The 17043-nt window shown below is 40.5% G+C and overlaps 1 protein-coding gene across 1 annotated transcript in view; it reads left to right on the top strand.

Moving 5' to 3' along the window:
- The window catches only part of cadps2 (Ca++-dependent secretion activator 2), a 377866-nt gene that overhangs the window by 296955 nt on the left and 63868 nt on the right, over positions 1–17043 (top strand). Inside the window, exons 15-17 of the mRNA XM_084058851.1 lie at positions 1716–1779; positions 2736–2859; positions 4049–4149. Coding sequence (XP_083914977.1) covers positions 1716–1779; positions 2736–2859; positions 4049–4149 — 289 coding nt within the window. The remainder of the gene's footprint in view (positions 1–1715; positions 1780–2735; positions 2860–4048; positions 4150–17043) is intronic.

The raw sequence follows: 17043 nt of genomic DNA, 5'->3' as shown, positions 1-17043 counted from the left end.
ACGATAAAATGTCCTGAACAATGAAAATGATAATTTAAAGAAATCCTCGACTAGTTCGACTACTGCCACAGTGTTGACTAGTGGTTATAGTAGTCAACTAGTCAACTACTAGTCGACTGGTTAGCAAAACCCCAGGAGCTTGGAGCAACCCACCTCAACAAGAGGCTATTGGTGGTTAACAATATGCAGGACAATGTGGGGATTATGCTAATCCCCCCCACCCCCCTCCCCAACACACACACACCCAAAGGCAGGGTTTAAATAAACAGATAAATGTATTGATTTTAGATTCAAGCAACATGATCATGGCCAGCACTGCTTGCTTGGCAATAATTTGTTTCTATTTAAGTGTAAGCAGAGTATAAGCCTGAACCCTATAGTCAACAAACAAACTGGGCAAATAGACCCCTTAACAGACGACGTCACACTGGTTGCAAGCGTCATACTGGTTGCAAATGAACCCCATTATGTCAGGTCTCGCTGGGACGCGCCTCACTAGCCAACACACGAGAGCAACAGGTTGAGAATTGATTGCATGAAACAATCACCTGTGCATCCAGTCTCAATGTTGGTAAACAAATGATTGGTCTATAGTCACAAACGTAGGGTGCAATGTTCATGCCTCTAAAACACTAGGATACACAAGCAGTGGTGGAAAAAGTACTCAAATTAAAAATATCAATACTGCAATGTAGAAAACAAGTAAAATAAAAAAATGTACTTGAGTAAAAGTACAAAAGTATTGGCATCAAAATGTACTTAAAGTACCAAAAGTAAAAAGTACTCTGCAGAATATCCCATTTCAGAGGTTTTCAAATGTCTAAAAATCGCAGATCTACAAGCTCACAATGTGTCGCATTGCGACGCATTGGGAGCTTGTAGATCTGCTATTTTCAAATGGCTGAAATGTATATAGGGCTGAAGTGGCTAATGTATGTTTTGTAATAATAATTAAAATCTACAGAGTAACTAGTAACTAAAGTTGTCAATTAAATGTAATGGAGTAAAAGTACAATATTTGGATCCGAGAGGTAGTGGAGTAGAAGTAAAAGTATTGGAAATTGGAAATAGTCAAGTAAAGTACAAATACCTCAAAATTATACTTACGTACAGTACTTAAGTAAATGTACTTAGTTACTTACACACAAGTTGGCCTGTATGTCACAGTTGTTGGCCTATAAAGACAGTCCAGTTGTGTGTCAAATAAGGACTAATTCATCTCATTAGATAGTTCATTAATCGCACCTGTTTTCCAAATAGGTGGCCGAGCTGGTCAACGTACAACCATAAACACCATAGTGATTTACAACTCTTCCCTATTGTGTATTATTATGGCCATAATACCATACACAAGTACAAGTGGTTAATGAGAAGAATCTGTTCACCTGTATGTGTTAATATAATGGCTCAAAGTTTCTCCTCGATAAATGGCTGACCTACGCGACCCGCGTCTTTGTTTGTGAAGTAAAGTAGTTTACTTCTTAATTAGCGAACGTGAAACCTTCGCTGAACCCATTCCACCCTCGAATCAAACCATAACCATAGGTGAGAAAACATCCCCCCCAGTCAATATAATGAGATGAAAGAATACAGCCATCTGTTAACGGCGTCAATGAAGGGAAGGTACAATGGCTTCCTCCTCTCTCCATTCTTCTGCCTTTTGACGGCGCTTGTCCTTGAGATTGTTGTAAATGTCTCATGCCAAAACCCCACAGATACTGCTTTCCGTTTGGACGACCAGATGGGGCCCTAAAAGCAACACTCTCCCTGCAAGAACGGGTACGGCATACATTTGAATACTGTATTACATATAGTATACGGTATTTATAATACGATATATCATTGCTGTTTCGTGTGGAACCCTCATTATGTCCAAAACTGTTAGTTTTCAGGAATCTTCAAATGTTGAGCTTGTAGATCAGCTATTTTTGCTGTAGAATGACGTAGTAGTATTGAAAAACATAAAATGTTCAAATATGTGTGTGTGTGTGTGTGTGTGTGTGTGTGTGTGTGTGCGTGTGCGTGCGTGCGTGCGTGCGTGCGTGCGCTCATTCACTCACATGTTTGCATTGACTTGTACAAATATTGTACGTTTCTACTCCACTACAATTATTTGGTTTATTATGTACAATTATGTTTTTATTATTATTTGGTTACTTTGGTTACTACTAGTTACTTTGCAAATTTTGATTATTGTTACAAAACATACATCAACCGATGATAAGCCCTATTTTATACTTGATCTACAAGCTCACAACGCGATCGCGATACAACGTTTTGGGAGGTTATAGATCTTCTATTCATTTATTTCTATTGAAAAATGTAAGTACTTTCACTTTGGTACTTGTAACGGAGTATTTTTATATTGCGGTATTTGTACTTCAACCACTGGTGACATTTCATTTGAGCTAAAAAGCCATATTTTATTTTTTTTCAAAAATAGCAGATATACAAGCTCATAGCGCGGCACCGAGTGCCGCGCTATGAACTTGTAGATCTGCTATTTTTGAAAAATCGTGAAAATGTGTGCAATTCTTTAAATATATATATTTTTATTTTTAAAGCGCACATTTTTAACTCAAATCTTTGCTTCTGGGGGTCCCTGGAACAAAATATTTTGAGATGGGGGTCCACGGCCAAATACATATAATTTTGGGGGTTCTTGACATGAAAATGATTGAGCACCACTGATGTAGAAACATCCATGCATTGCTGTGCCATATGGGCTCTTCTAGGTTCTAATGAAGGACATCACCACTCCAGTCCCTGCAGAGGAGATGAAGACGCTGGTCCAGAGATGTCTGGAGCAGGCGGCCCGTACAAACTATGCCCAGCTGACCCAATACGCTCAGATTGTGGGTTTGTACAACACAAGTCTTTATTTATGGCACTATCAGCATTTTGTTGCATGGGACGGTTGGTTTATAACCATTTAAGCCGTATGTATTTTATGACGTTGTCGTACTACGGTGTCGCAACAGCTTGTGGATATACTTTAGGTGTTTTGGCAATTCTAACATTTTATAATGACATGTTTTATGATGCCGGGTTCAATGTAGTTAGAGGGTTAGAGAATGTCATGAATATACCTTAAAGGGATAGTTCACCCATAAAATTACCTTTTTCTCGATTAGTCACCCCATGGAGACTTGAATTCATGTATATGTTTTTGTTTTTGTCGCATTCCTAAGCCAATCATTTGATGACCAGCGGACCGGTAGGCAACGGTTCCGATAGGAGACACAAAGGAGACTCTTTGTGTCTCCTACCGGAACCGCTGCCGGTCATCAAATTATTGGCTTAGGAATGTGACAAAAGCAAAAAAATATCCTTGGGAGTGACTTATCGATAGAAAAAAAGTATTTTTGGGGGTGAACTATCCCTTTAAACGCTGTTGTGTGGAAATAAGAACAACGTCCCCCCTTCTGTGTTGCCTAGAACTGGAGAATTGATTGTTGCGACTTGAATATAAAGTTAAGACTTGTTAGAGCATTTGATCTCTATTATCTACAAGTACTATGTCTTGTGAAATGTGATATGGAACCATTTAATTATGCCATTATAAGCTACAACAAGTCGCACTGTTTCAGCTCGAAGTGAGATTCCCCATTCTAGTGAATGAGGCAGCCTAGAGGGCGTGGCCAAAGAGTGAAAACTTGTGCAAATCTTTGAATAAATATATATATTTTTGAAAGCTCAAATCTTTGCTTCTGGGGGTCTGCGGCCAAATACATATCTAACAATGTTTTCTAAATCCTAACCGTATGTTGCTATATCAGTGGTGCTCCAACTTTTCCATGTCAAGGACCACCCAAAATGATATGTGTTTGGCCGCAGACCCCCATCTCAAAATATGTTGTTCCAGGGACCCCCCAGAAGCACAGATCGGAGTTAAAAATGTTCGCTTTAAAACATATATTCAAAGATTTGCACAAATATAGATTAGCCCAATAAATCTGAAAATGACACAGATGTGTTCCCGGTCTTAATGGGTTTAACGTTGGTATAATGTCTGGTACTGTGGGTTTTTGTTTCATGACGGTCACAGTTGACGAGCAGGCGCCCTCAGAGAAGAGGCTGGAGGACATGATGAGGCTAGGAGAGCTCTGCATCGAGGTGCTGCAGCAGAACGACGAACACCACTCCGAGGTATGCTGCTCACAACTACAATGATGCCAATGATGTATCTTCCCTTAACCCTTTAAGACCTGAGGCCAATTCTAAAAATGATTCCTAAATCCTAACATTTTGGAAAAAAAATATAAAAAATATTTTTTCACGATTTTTCAAAAAAAATAGCAGATCTACAAGCTCATGGCGCGGCACCGAGTGCCGCGCCATGAGCTTGTAGATCTGCTATTTTTTTGAATATCTGCTAATTTTTAATAGCCAAAGAAATGTAATGTGACACAGATGCGTTCCAGGTGTTAATGGGTTAAATCAACTTGAACCCCGGCATGCCTGTTCTGGAGGGGAAAAATGTATTCCCCAAAAAACAGCAGATCTACAAGATCAAAACAGTATGCCTTTCAGTGCATGTGGAAGTGCTTTGGACATGATATCCAAAACATTCCGCAGAAAAAATAAAAATAAAAACACGGCAGCACCCTAACAGTTACTAGAAGGTACAGTAACTATCCTTCATATATAACCCATTAAGACGTGAGGCCGATTCTACAAAGGTCTTCCAAATCAGTAGATATCCAAATTGATATATATTTGGCTGCGGACCCGCCATCAGAAAATGTTTTGTGCCAGGGACCCCCAGAAGAGTTTTTTTTTTGTAAAAAATGTTTCAATAATTATTCAAATTTTTTCAAACAACTAGAAATAAAAAAAATAAAAAATGTGAGCTTGTAGATCTGCTATTTTTGAGAACTACATCCTTAGAGTTTTCTGAAAAACGTGCTATATTTACAGTATATAGCTAAAATCTAAAATGACAGTAAGTAATGGAGTAAAATTCGAGGTGATTTGATCATCCTAGTAATTAGTCTGTAGCAGCTGGCTTTCTGCCTCAAATTATCATCCCTCCCCCCCCCTGAAGGCTTTGTCGCAATTAGTATTTCCTTTTTTTTTCTCACAATAACAACTTAACTTCATCACACTCCAGTAAGTATTTCCCTTTTGAAGTTCACATACTGTGTAAAGATGTTCTTGCTAGTCTTTTTTTTCCTTCCCTGAAGGAATGTGTGGCAAATGACACTCCCTGCGTCAGCCCGCTTGATCATTTTATTATTAACCCATTAAGACCTGAGGCCCATTCTACACATGTTTTATAAATCTTAACAGTCTCCTGAAAAACGTATGTTGCTGTATATCAGTGGTGCTCAAACATTTTCATGTCAAGGACCCCCCAAATGTATTTGGCCGCCAAACCCCATCACAAAAAATATTTTGTTCCAGATACCCCCCAGAAGCAATGATTTGAGTTAAAAATGTTCGCTATCAAAAAGCTATATATATATTCAAGAATTTGCACACATTTTCACGATAAAAAAAAAATAGCAGATCTCTACGTCCTACCGGGGAAACTCCCCCCTGTCAGTTGATAAGAAGGTTAGTTATCGCTCATGCATTGAAGAAGGCATGAGCTTCGGCTCTGGGCTCCCTAGGCTGGCGGGGGGAGTGTAGCGCCCAGGATCACTTGGACAATTGGCACTGGGTGAAAAAGGGTTGCAAAATCGTGGGATAAAAAAAAAAAGAAATAGCAGATATACAAGCTCATAGTGCTGCACTTGGTGCCACGCTATGAGCGTGTAGATCTGCTATTTTTGAATAGCCAAAGTATAAAATAATAGTTAAAATCAAAAAATGACACAGGCGCTTTCCCCGGTTTTAACGGGTTAAGCTTTTTCGTGATTATCTTTGTGCGAGTTAGTTAGCTTAGCGCTGCTAAAGTGTCAGGTGACAAACGTCAAGTGCTTATAAGCCAGCGTGTAGTCGTGTCACCGGCAAAAGCGAGCGATGACAACAACACCCACGGTTCCATATGTCTAAAAGTCAGCCGTTCGTCAGCCACATTGTGAAACTGATCAATCAGCAAAGGCGCCGTAATGTCCTCCAACACGCTGTAATCAGCCTTAAGTGGCAGCGTGGCTTCAGGCATCTGTTCTCGGAGCTATTAACCCCTTAAGGCCGGGAGAGCGTCTTTTGTGTCATTTTACGATTTTGGCTATTATATACTGTACTGTATATACTGTATATAGCACATTGGTTCTCAAAGTGGGGGTCCTTGGGGAGGGGTTCCAGGGGGTCCCCAGCTAAAGTAGAAATATAGCAATCATTTTAACCACTTTAACTATTATTTTATACTTTTGCTATTCAAAAATAGCAGATATACAAGCACATAGCGGCATAGCGCGTCACTTCGTGACGCGCTATGCGCTTGTAGATCTGCTATTTTTGCAAATTTATGCAAATCTTTGAATACATACATATATTTTTAAAGCGAACATTTTTTTACTGAAATCTTTGCTTCTGGGCGGGGTCCCTGGAAGACAATAATTTGAGATGGGGGTCCGCGGCCAAATACATATCATTTTGGGGGTCCTTGACATGGAAAACATTTGAGAACCACTGGTATACAGTAGCAACATACGTTTTTTTTTTTCCTTCAGAAAACTGTTTAGGATTTTATTTTTAAGACATCTTTTAGAATCAGCCTCAGGTAGGGCTGTCACGATTACAAATTTAAGTTGACGATTGATTGTCGCTCAAATAATTGCGCTTAACGATGTAATTGTGTGTTTGGCATTGAACATCGGAACATATGAAAAACAAAAAAAAACGCTTTGCCTTTTAGGCTTCGTGACCAATAAATTGCACAGGGCAGATCTGACAAATAATTAAATATACAAAGAAATTATTGACATATTTAATACATTTTTACATGTAAAAATAGCAGAAATCGCGACGCGTTGTACGCTGTTGTAAGCCTCAGGTCTTAATGGGTTAATAAACACTTGAGTTCCGTGGCTGTCATGATGGCAGATGAGACGAAGCCCCCCCTCCCTCCAGAGGTTGAAATGTAAAGGAATCAATGGCAACCCCTACGCAAACTGTCACGGTTGAAGGTTTTTTTTTGCATTGAATTATAATTGTTTACAATTACTAGGTAAAGTACGATATCATGTAACAATCCTGTCCGTACTTTCACTTTGTGTCGCCGTCCATCACACAGAGAAGGTGTCAGTGTGCGTGATGTGTGTGCATTGCCATTGTTTTCTGACCGTCTGTCAACTCTCCCTTTTTTTGATATTTAACGTGAAAAGGGAAGAGAGGTAAGTTTGTTTTACTGTGTGACAGCTCGCAACTTTGTGTGTGTGTGTGTGTGTGTGTGTGTGTGTGTGTGTGTGTAACCGTTTGACGTTGTGTTGTGAGTGTTGCTGGTTTGGTGAAGTATCTTGTCTGTCAGCCATTTTAACCCATTAGATCCGGGAACGCATCTGTGTCATTTTAAGATATCTTTGGCTGTTTTTTTTTTTTTTAATCATGAAAATTTGTGCAAATCTGTGAATATACCTATTTTCAAACCGAACATTTGTTACTCAAATCTTTGCTTCTGGGGGGTGGGGGTGTGTGTGTGTGTGGGGGGGGGGGGGGGGGGGGCAGCATATTTTGAGATGAGGGTCCGCAGCCCAAATACTTACAGTACTGTATCTAAAAAGGTTATCTAAATCCTAACAGTATGTCACTATATTAGTGGTGTCTCCAACTTTTCCATGTCAAGGACCAACCAAAATGATATGTATTTGGCAGTGTGGACCCCCATCTCAAAATGAATTTGTTGTTCCAGGGACCCCCCCAAAAGCACAGATCGGAGTTAAAAATGTTCACTTTAAAAACATAGTCAAAGATTTGCACAAAAAAAATAGCAGATAAGCAGATAAGCTCATAGCGCGGCACTCTGCTATTTTTGAATAGCCTAAGAAATCTTACAATGACACAGATGCGTTCCCGGTCTTAATGGGTTAACCTTGTAAGCTCTGCATTGTGCATCATTGCCCCTTCCTTCATCATGTGGTCATTGTAGTTTAGAACTAAAAGTGATTGCATTTGTGTTGTTTTCGTAAATTGACGGCCCTGCTTCTTCATACTACACACTACAGTGTCACACAGAAGGAGCAGAAATAGCAGATCTACAAGCTCAAAACAAGCGAAGCGTTTTGAGCTTGTTGACTAGCTCCTTTTTTTTTGGCTGTTTTTGAATTTGAATCCTGAAAAGTAACAGTTTTTGGACGTACGAGACTTCCACCCGACATCCACCCTCAACGATGTGCTTATGCAGTTAAGGGGTAAAGTGATGCTATAACCAGTAGGGGGGTGTGGGAAAAAATAGATTCGAATTCGAATCGCGATTCTAATGTTGGACGATTCAGAATCCATTCTCATTTTACAAAAAATCATTTACTTTTTTTTTTTTTTACTTTTTTTTGTTAGTTTTTTTTGTAAAATTTGGGGATCCTGGATTTACCTTTGTGTTTAAATTATTATCAGTTGATAAAACCTTTACAATTATAAAAGCTACGTAAATGTACTCTGCTTTCATGCCAGCAGACTGGAGTGGATCCTGATATCCTAGGTTTTGAATCGAGAATCGTTTTGGATCGAGAAACGTTTTGAATCAGAAAAAAAAACGATTTTGACTCGAGAATGGTTTGTTTTGAAAGAATCGGAATCGGATCGTGAGATAGCAGACGATTCACAGCCCTAATAACCAGTCCTTAATAATCTGAGTTCTCAACTTAACTCATGATTTAAAGTGATTTAATTCTCATATTTTATTCATTTTTAACGTAATGCAACGTATCGCATTATGTGTATGCGAGTTCTAGCACATAGTGAAATTACAAAGAGTAAAATAACCACCAGGCTGCATAAAGCAACCGGTACACAGTCACGTTCTCCCTTTGTCTTCAGCCTCGCCTCAGCAGCAACAAAGCACGTTTTCCTGCCTGTGGAATCTCAGGCTGCGTACGTACAGGCTTCTCCTGAAGGGGTTAATACATCTAAAATGTAATTACTGTAAGGGCCAGACCACAGGAAAAGTGCCTCAAAAGTAATCAGCACGATTTTAGAAAATCAATCTTAACCCTTTTAGACCGGGAACGCATCTGTATGTCATTTTTAGATTTATTTTTGGCTATTCGAAAATATTAAATATATAAGCTCATAGTGCGGCTATGAGCTTATATATATGCTATATTGATTAAAACAATCGTGAAAATGTGTGCACATCTTTATATATATATATATATATATATATATATATATATATATATATATATATATATATATATATATATATATTATTTTTTTAAAGCAAACATTTTAACTCAAATCTTTGCTCCTATGTTGTTCTCAAAGTTTTTCATTTCAAGGGCCCCCAAAATGATAGGTATTTTGCCGCGGGCCGGGACCCCCTAGAAGCAAAGATTTGAGTAAAAATGTTTTGCTTTAAAATGTACAGTATATATATATTCAAAGATTTTCACGATTTTTCACGACTTTTTCAAAAAGATATATGACACAGATGCATTCCTGGTTTGAATGGGTTAAAACAGACCAGTTTAGGGAAGTTAAAATAGCAATATGTTGTCTTCTCCTGGTTTTTGTTAAAGGTCTAGAGCAGCAGTGTTCTGTACAATTTGGAGCCTCTTTGAGTGTTTTTGGTTCAGGTTAACCTAGGTGTCAACTCAAAATGAATCTAGTCTTGGGGATCTTCCTGAGGGAAAAAAATGTCTGAACAAGTTTGTTTAAATCTTATTTCAGTGATAAGTCTGGGTGGGATGAAATAAGACTAAGGTTTTTAACAACGGACCTGACATTGTTCGATAAAGAACCAAGTGAGCTCTGAAATTGAGAATCTAAGTGAGCTGATCCACTTTATTAACAGTTTGCAAAATAGGTTCCAATCATACAATAATGCTAAAAGAATAACACAAAAAGTCCTAAGGGCTTGTTTCCATTGTGGTACCGTTTTTTCAGTTATATTGAAAGTAATCTCTCAAGAACAGATTCTGCTCTGCGTTGGAATCTGTCGGGGAGGTTCGTCATAACGTCTACGCAATGGGCGTGCCTTCAGATCAGGAAGCAGGCCGCGCTTTACCCAATCAAATGTAGTGGGCGGGATTCACGTGTCCGTCGATCCTTCCCTACTAGAAACGAACCGAAACTCATTTAACAATAGCGTCTGCGGAGCAGACAAAACCACGGAAAGATATTCACATTTTAACTTACTCTTTCATCATAGAAACAAGTGGGCTTATAACCAAAACGATCCATGTTCTCTGGGAGAAGTGGTGTTAGTGTTCCGTGTAGAAATATTGTTAGTGGGAATGAAAACGTAGTCGTGCCATCCGGAAGTGATGCGCTGAAGGCAGACCAAAACCCCGGTTTCCTTGCGCACGGGTGTTACATTTTCTTCCGCCCAGAGCCAACTGAGATGGAACAAACAGCAGAGGTCGCTGTTTTTCATTTTCAGTTGGGTCTGGGTTCCCAGATTGAAAGAAGCTATTTTAAGCCTCACTATGTCACTTTTTTAATGAATAAAATGTAATTTTATCCAATTTGTATGGTAGAGTATGTTGATACATAACTTATACCATTGGGGTGGTTGTATTTTGTCTCCCTGGTCTTCTATTGACACATTTAGATTAGGTCAAAGGTCATGTCCCACCTAGACACAAGATTCAATTTAGCAAGCAGGCAGGCTCTATTAGCTCAATGGTCAAAATTCCAGCACTTGCGCAGGAAACCGGCTTCAAATCCGGGGTAGGGTTAGAGGAAAGCAACATAGTGCAGCTCATATGCTACACAGTTAAAGCTGTAATCTGCATTACGTTTCATGTCTGTTGAACTTGTCACACTCTCCCATGCAACAATGTCCGAACTACAATAAAGATGGCGGCACCAATCTGGTGCGCAGTCTGTTTCAAGCACCTTTTATTTAGGAAGGGGAAACATGGCCGCCAATTGATGCAAAACTTCTGTAAATCTATTGATACGATGAATACGATCAGTGGTGTCAAATGCTGCAATCACGCCCCAAACAAAGCAAATATGGAGAATTCACCAGTGTCAAAATTCATTAAAAGATTGTTTGTTTACTCCACTAAAGTCTGGATTACTGTGCCGCTGTCGAAATCTTTCAAATATATTATTATAGTCTTTTCACGGCTGCCAAAAGTTGTAACCATTTTTAGACCGTCTTTTCCAGTCTTTTAACCTATTAAGACCGGGAACGCATCTGTGTAACCACTTTAACCATTATTTTATACTTTGGTATTCAAAAATAGCAGATATACAAGCTCATAGTACGGCACCGAGTGCCGCGCTATGAGCTTGTAGATCTGCTATTTTTGAAAAATTGTGAAAATGTGTGCAAATCTTTGAATATATATATTTTAAAGCGAACATTTTTTAACTCAAATCTTTGCTTTTGGAGATTCTACAAATCTCTTCTAAATCCTAACATATGTTGCTAAATCAGTGGTTCTCAAACTCATGTCAAGGACCCCCAAAATGATATGTATGTGGCTGCGGACCGCCATCTCAAAAAATTTTCTTCCAGGGACCCCCCAGAAGCAAAGATTTGAGTTACAAATGTTCGCTTTAAACATATGTATATTCAAAGATTTGCACACATTTCATTTTTTTTTTTTCAAAAATAGCAGATCTACAAGCTCATAGCGCGGCACTCGGTGCCGCGCTATGAGCTTGTATATCTGCTATTTTTGAATAGCCCAAAGTATAGAATACGGATAAAGTGATTACACGGATGCGTTCCCGGTTTAAATGGGTTAAAAGTCGGCCTAAAGTGAAAAAGCTAGCGTTACTCTGAATCTTCAGCCCTATAGAGCTGGGAACCGACCAACCGACCGCTGTAAACATGTTTCTGTTGAGGAAAAAAGACATTGTTCGACACCCACTGCACCGCGTGGCACATTCATTGCCGCAAAACTGTACAGAAGAACATATTGTAGCATGTAGCATGTTTCTTTGGAGGAAGAATTTCTATTGAAAATGCCTCCCTTACTGTGTAGCAATAACAAACAAACCTTGATATTGATCACAAAGGGCCCCGCTTTCCCCACAATGGCATTCCCTCGGTCGGAAATTCTGTGTGAGCCGGCGCATGTCTTCTCCCTTTCACGGCTAAGGAATCAACAAGAAGTCATTCATTAACCCTTTCAGACCGGGAACGCGTCCGTGTCATTTTAAGATTTATTCAGGCTATTCAAAAATAGCAGATCTAGCTTGTAGATCTGCTATTTTTTTTTTTATCGTGGAAACTTGCAAATCTTTGAATATACGTTTTAAAACGATATTTTTTAACTCCGATCTGTGCTTCTGGGGGTCCCTGGAACAACATATTTTGAGATGGGGGGTCCGCGGCCAAATACATATAATTTTGGGTGGTCCATCACATGGAAAAGTTTGAGAACCACTGATATAGCAACATACGTTTTTCGGAAAACTGTTTCAGTTACAAATGTTTGCTTTAACAATATGTATACGTTCAAAGAATTGCACACATTTTCACGATTTTTCAACAATAGCGGATCTACAAGCTCTTAGTGCGGCACTCAGTGCCGCGCTAAGAGCTTGTATATCTGCTATTTTTGAAAGAAAATCAAAAATTACACAGATTCTTTCCCGGCCTCAATGGGTTAAAAACACATTTCTCTGACATTGGCTAGAAAGTCATTTTTTTTTCAAGAGAGACATTACAGTACAGTAAGAGAGGCCCACATGTCCTTCGTATCACAATTGTAATAGGCCTTTACAAGTCCACCGTATTGTTTTCTTTGTCCTATGCAAAAAAAAAAGAAAAAAGCCCCGACCCCCGGCTGGATTTTTGCGCGCAATCATTTTTTTAGTTTGAAAACAGCTTTGAGACACTGTGAATAAACCTGGAGGCTTTTGTGAGACGAATGAGACGAGTGGCGATGCCTCTTTCGTTCTCTCTCTCTCTCTCTCTCTCTCTCTCTCTCTCTCTCTCTCTCTCTGTCTCTTTATCCCATTAACCCATTAAGACCGGGAACGCGTCATTTTTAGATTTCTTTGGCTATTCAAAAATATAATGCCGCGCTATGAGCTTGTAGATCTGCTATTTTTTTTAAATCTTGACCAGTTTGTGCAAATCTTTGAATGATTTTTTTTTCTTTTTTAAGCAAACATTTGTAACTCAAATCTTTGCTTCTGGGGATTCTACAAATGTCTTCTAAATCCTAATAGTTTTTTGAAAAGCGTATGTTTCTATATCAGTGGTTCTCAAGGACCCCCAAAATGATATGTATTCGGCCGCGGACCCCCATCTCAAAGTGTTTTGTTTCAGGGAATCCCCCGGAAGCAAAGATTTGAGTTAAAAATGTTCACTTTAACAAATAAATAATATTCAAAGATTTGACACATTTTCACGATTTCTTTTTTCCAAAAATAGCAGATCTACAAGCTCGAGTGCCACGCTACGAGCTTGTATATCTGCTATTTTTGAATAGCCCAAGAAATCAAAAAATGACACACAGATGCGTTCCCGTTCTTAATGGGTTAAGACCTGAGGCCGGTTCTAAAAAAATGCCTTCTTTAATCAGTAGCTCTCACCCTTTAAAAGATTTTTTCAAAAATGTAAAGAAAAAAAATAGCAGATGTACAAGCTCTCAGCGCCGCACAAAGTGAGCTTGTAGATCTGCTATTTTTTCTTATGCCTTTATTGATAGGATGGTAAGCTGACAGGAAATGGGGAGAGAGAGACGGTGGAGTGACACGCCGCAAAGAGGCGTCGGTATCGGGACTCGAACCCAACGACGCGCGGTCCGCTACGCCAGCAGTCCGGGCCGTATATATATATATATCTATATATATGCTATTTTTGAATAGCCAACGGCGCACAACAATCACAAAATGACACATCAGGACGCTCTCCCGGTTTTAATGGCTTAATTTCACTTTGCTTTCTGTGATAGATTTTTCCAATTCGTCCTTCCTCATTTTCCTTTGAATATACAGCTTTTCTCTGTCTCTCTCTCTGTCTTTGTCTATGTCTCTCTCTCTCATATTCACCCAGGGCTGATGGCTGCCTTTTGTGAGTGAGACTCCATTGCTTAGACTTACTTACTGGAGGCCTGTACGAGTGAATAAAGCGTGCTGAAGGAGTGGCAGAGAGTGAGAGAGTTGGGGGAACGAGTAGCGTGTGGCTCTGTTTAACCCATTAAAACCGGGAACGCGCTCCGTGTCATTTTTACGATTTTGTCGGGCTATTCAAAAATAGCAGATCTACAAGCTCGTAGCGCGGCACTGCTATTTTTTTTTTTAAATCGTGACGATTTTGTGCAAATCTTTGAATGTATATATTATTTTAACGCGAACATCTGTAACTCAAATCTTTGCTTCTGGGGGGTCCCTGGAACAACATATTTGCTTCTGGGGGGGGGTCCATGGAACAACATATTTTGAGATGGGGGTCGGCGGCCAAATACATATCATTTTGGGGGTCCTTGACATGAAAAAGTTTGAGAATGTAGCAACATAGGATTTGTTAGGATTTAGAAGACATTTTGTAGAATCGACTCACTCAGGTCTTAACACATCGACTGCCTAGATCGAGTTAACTCGATAATAGTAATCCAGCGCTCGACTGCCTAGATCGAGTTATCTCGATATTAGGTATTTTCATTGGTTTCATCTGTGATCGCGCGGGTCTGTTTACTTTTCATCATCACTTTCGTTTTCCGCCTACGTCACACTCACCCGAAGCCGGATGTAAAAAAAAAAAATCGTTTCCGGGTCACATCGTTTTTCTCCGGTCATTTTCGTCCAGAATAGAGAAAACCCCTTTTTTGGACACGCTATAAAATACAAAGGGAATGCTCCCCTTTTATTTTCTTTGGTCCGGGTGACGATCAGGCATCGTCGTCGTGTATCACATCGTATCACAAGCCGATCAGAGATTGTCGAAGACAATCACATCCGGTTCATGTTGTTTTGACTGTTTGAGCCTGGAGGGAGGGGGGGGGCGAGTCAGCGAGTCATCGAGGGTGTCATTTTGCTGCGCTCTGCTGGTCGATCGTCGTATGTGTTCAAAACCATGGCCTGAGAAACTTAAATGCATTTAAATGCAGAAAATAGAGAAAACAAAAAAACACGCAAATCGCTGGCAGCCAAGGGGGTAAATTTGGAATAAACTCTGGCAGTCAATGTGTTAATGGGTTAATGGTATTTATTTGGCACAGTGAACCCAAAGGGCACCTCTTTTGAAAAGTATGACGAGACCCTCCCCACAAGGCCATGTGTGTTACTGTAGCCTCAGACCCTCTCTCTCTCTCTCTCTCTCTCTCTCTCTCTTCACATATATATATAATAAACGCCACACATTCAACTGACAGTGACCCTACTCAATCTGCCGGCGATTCACAAGCCTTGTTGCACTTTTCTGTCGCCTCCGTCGCTCATCAGAGTTATTGAGTGTCGGAATAACCTCTCTCAAATGGAAGACCAGGCAATCAGGATGCTCTTTAGACCGTACAGCATAGTTCAAAAACAACGTGTGTGTGTGTGTGCGAGTGTGCGTGTGCGTGCGGGGGATAAAAACCACGCTATTAAAAAAATGCGCCACTCCTCTGACAGGTATGACATTGACCTCGGTCAGTTACGAGCCACTTTAAACCTGGCGTCTCTATTTTGAGCATTACAGGTGTTTTTTTTAGGATATGTCCTTTGGCACACCTACGAACGGACAGGTGCGTCGGACTATGAATGCTGAATATGGAAGGGAGTCCCGCACACTGTCTTCACTTATAAAGGAGTATATAAAGGATGCAACATTTGGGCCGCTTGATGCCTGATGAAGGTCCAAGCGGCCCAAACGTTGCGGAGCGTTATAGGTGAAAATGTTCCAAAAGGAAAATCAGAGATAAAAATAGCTACCCCCCCTTCTACAGGGGGGTAGCGGATGCCACTCCCATGGGGGCTGCTTCTTCTGTGGAGCTGTGTAGTGAGTTGTGGACGGGGCTGTTGGAGGTAGTAGGAGGTAGTACTGCAGGTCGTCCAATGGTCCGTGGGGTCGGCGGTTCAAATCCCGGCTCCTCCTCCGGTCCACATGTCGAAGTGTCCGTGGGCAAGACACTACTGAACCCTACGTTGCCTCCAATGAGTCGGCCGGCGCTATAGCTTGCCACCGTTGGTGTGTGAACGTGGGAAAAAGAAACCATCGTAAAGCACTTTGAGTTTGAGTTTGAGTACTTAGAAAAGTGCCATAAAAATACAATTCATTATTATTATCATTGTTATTATGAGTTGTTTGCCTCTCTGGGGGCAATGCATCATGCACACACTGTGGGCTGAATGTGTTTACAACGTAAGGCCGATGTATGCTTCGGAGCTACAAAGTGTCACTGTTTTCTTGACCTTGATGAATACATCCTAGGTATTTGCAGTAAATAGGTGACATTTTCATGCCAAAGCACTTTGAATGGCCAGTGCCGCTTTAGACTCCACAGGGGCTCTACGCATGATACAGGACACATGCACGCACAGCGCGCGTGCATGTGTCCCCCGCGCGCGCGATTTTTTTCGGGTTTCCCGCGGATAAAGTTACTTTTTTTGTTACTTTATTTCGGTTCTAGGGTGACAAGCAGCGCTGCGCAGCCTGTGCTGATGTGAACGCAGTAATGCACGTTATTTTCTGCTGAAGGGAGGGGGCGGAGAGGGGGCTCCTTTGATCGGCGGGTAGGCGGGGCCCCACGCAACCTGCGTAGTGTGCGTGTAGGGAGAAGCGGCCCTGTGAATGGCATGCGTACATACTGTACTGTACACAACGGAAGGATGCATGCAACATGCTGATGGACACAGTGTACTTGTCAGGTCAAAGCCTTTTATTTACAGGACTGTGTGTAGGAATACTAGACCTCTTTGGTATGTAGAGAGGTAGAATATACATTAACCCATTGAAGGGATAGTTCACCCCCCAAAATGACTTTTTTTCTCTATCGATTGTTCACCCCATGGAGACTTCAATTCATGGGTATTTTTTTTTTTTTT

This window comes from Gymnoscopelus microlampas (assembly GCF_963454915.1).
Source record: "Gymnoscopelus microlampas genome assembly, chromosome: 6".
Lineage (NCBI taxonomy): Eukaryota > Metazoa > Chordata > Actinopteri > Myctophiformes > Myctophidae > Gymnoscopelus > Gymnoscopelus microlampas.
Note: the sequence above shows the minus strand (reverse complement) of the source record. Positions and strands in the feature narration are given on the sequence as shown.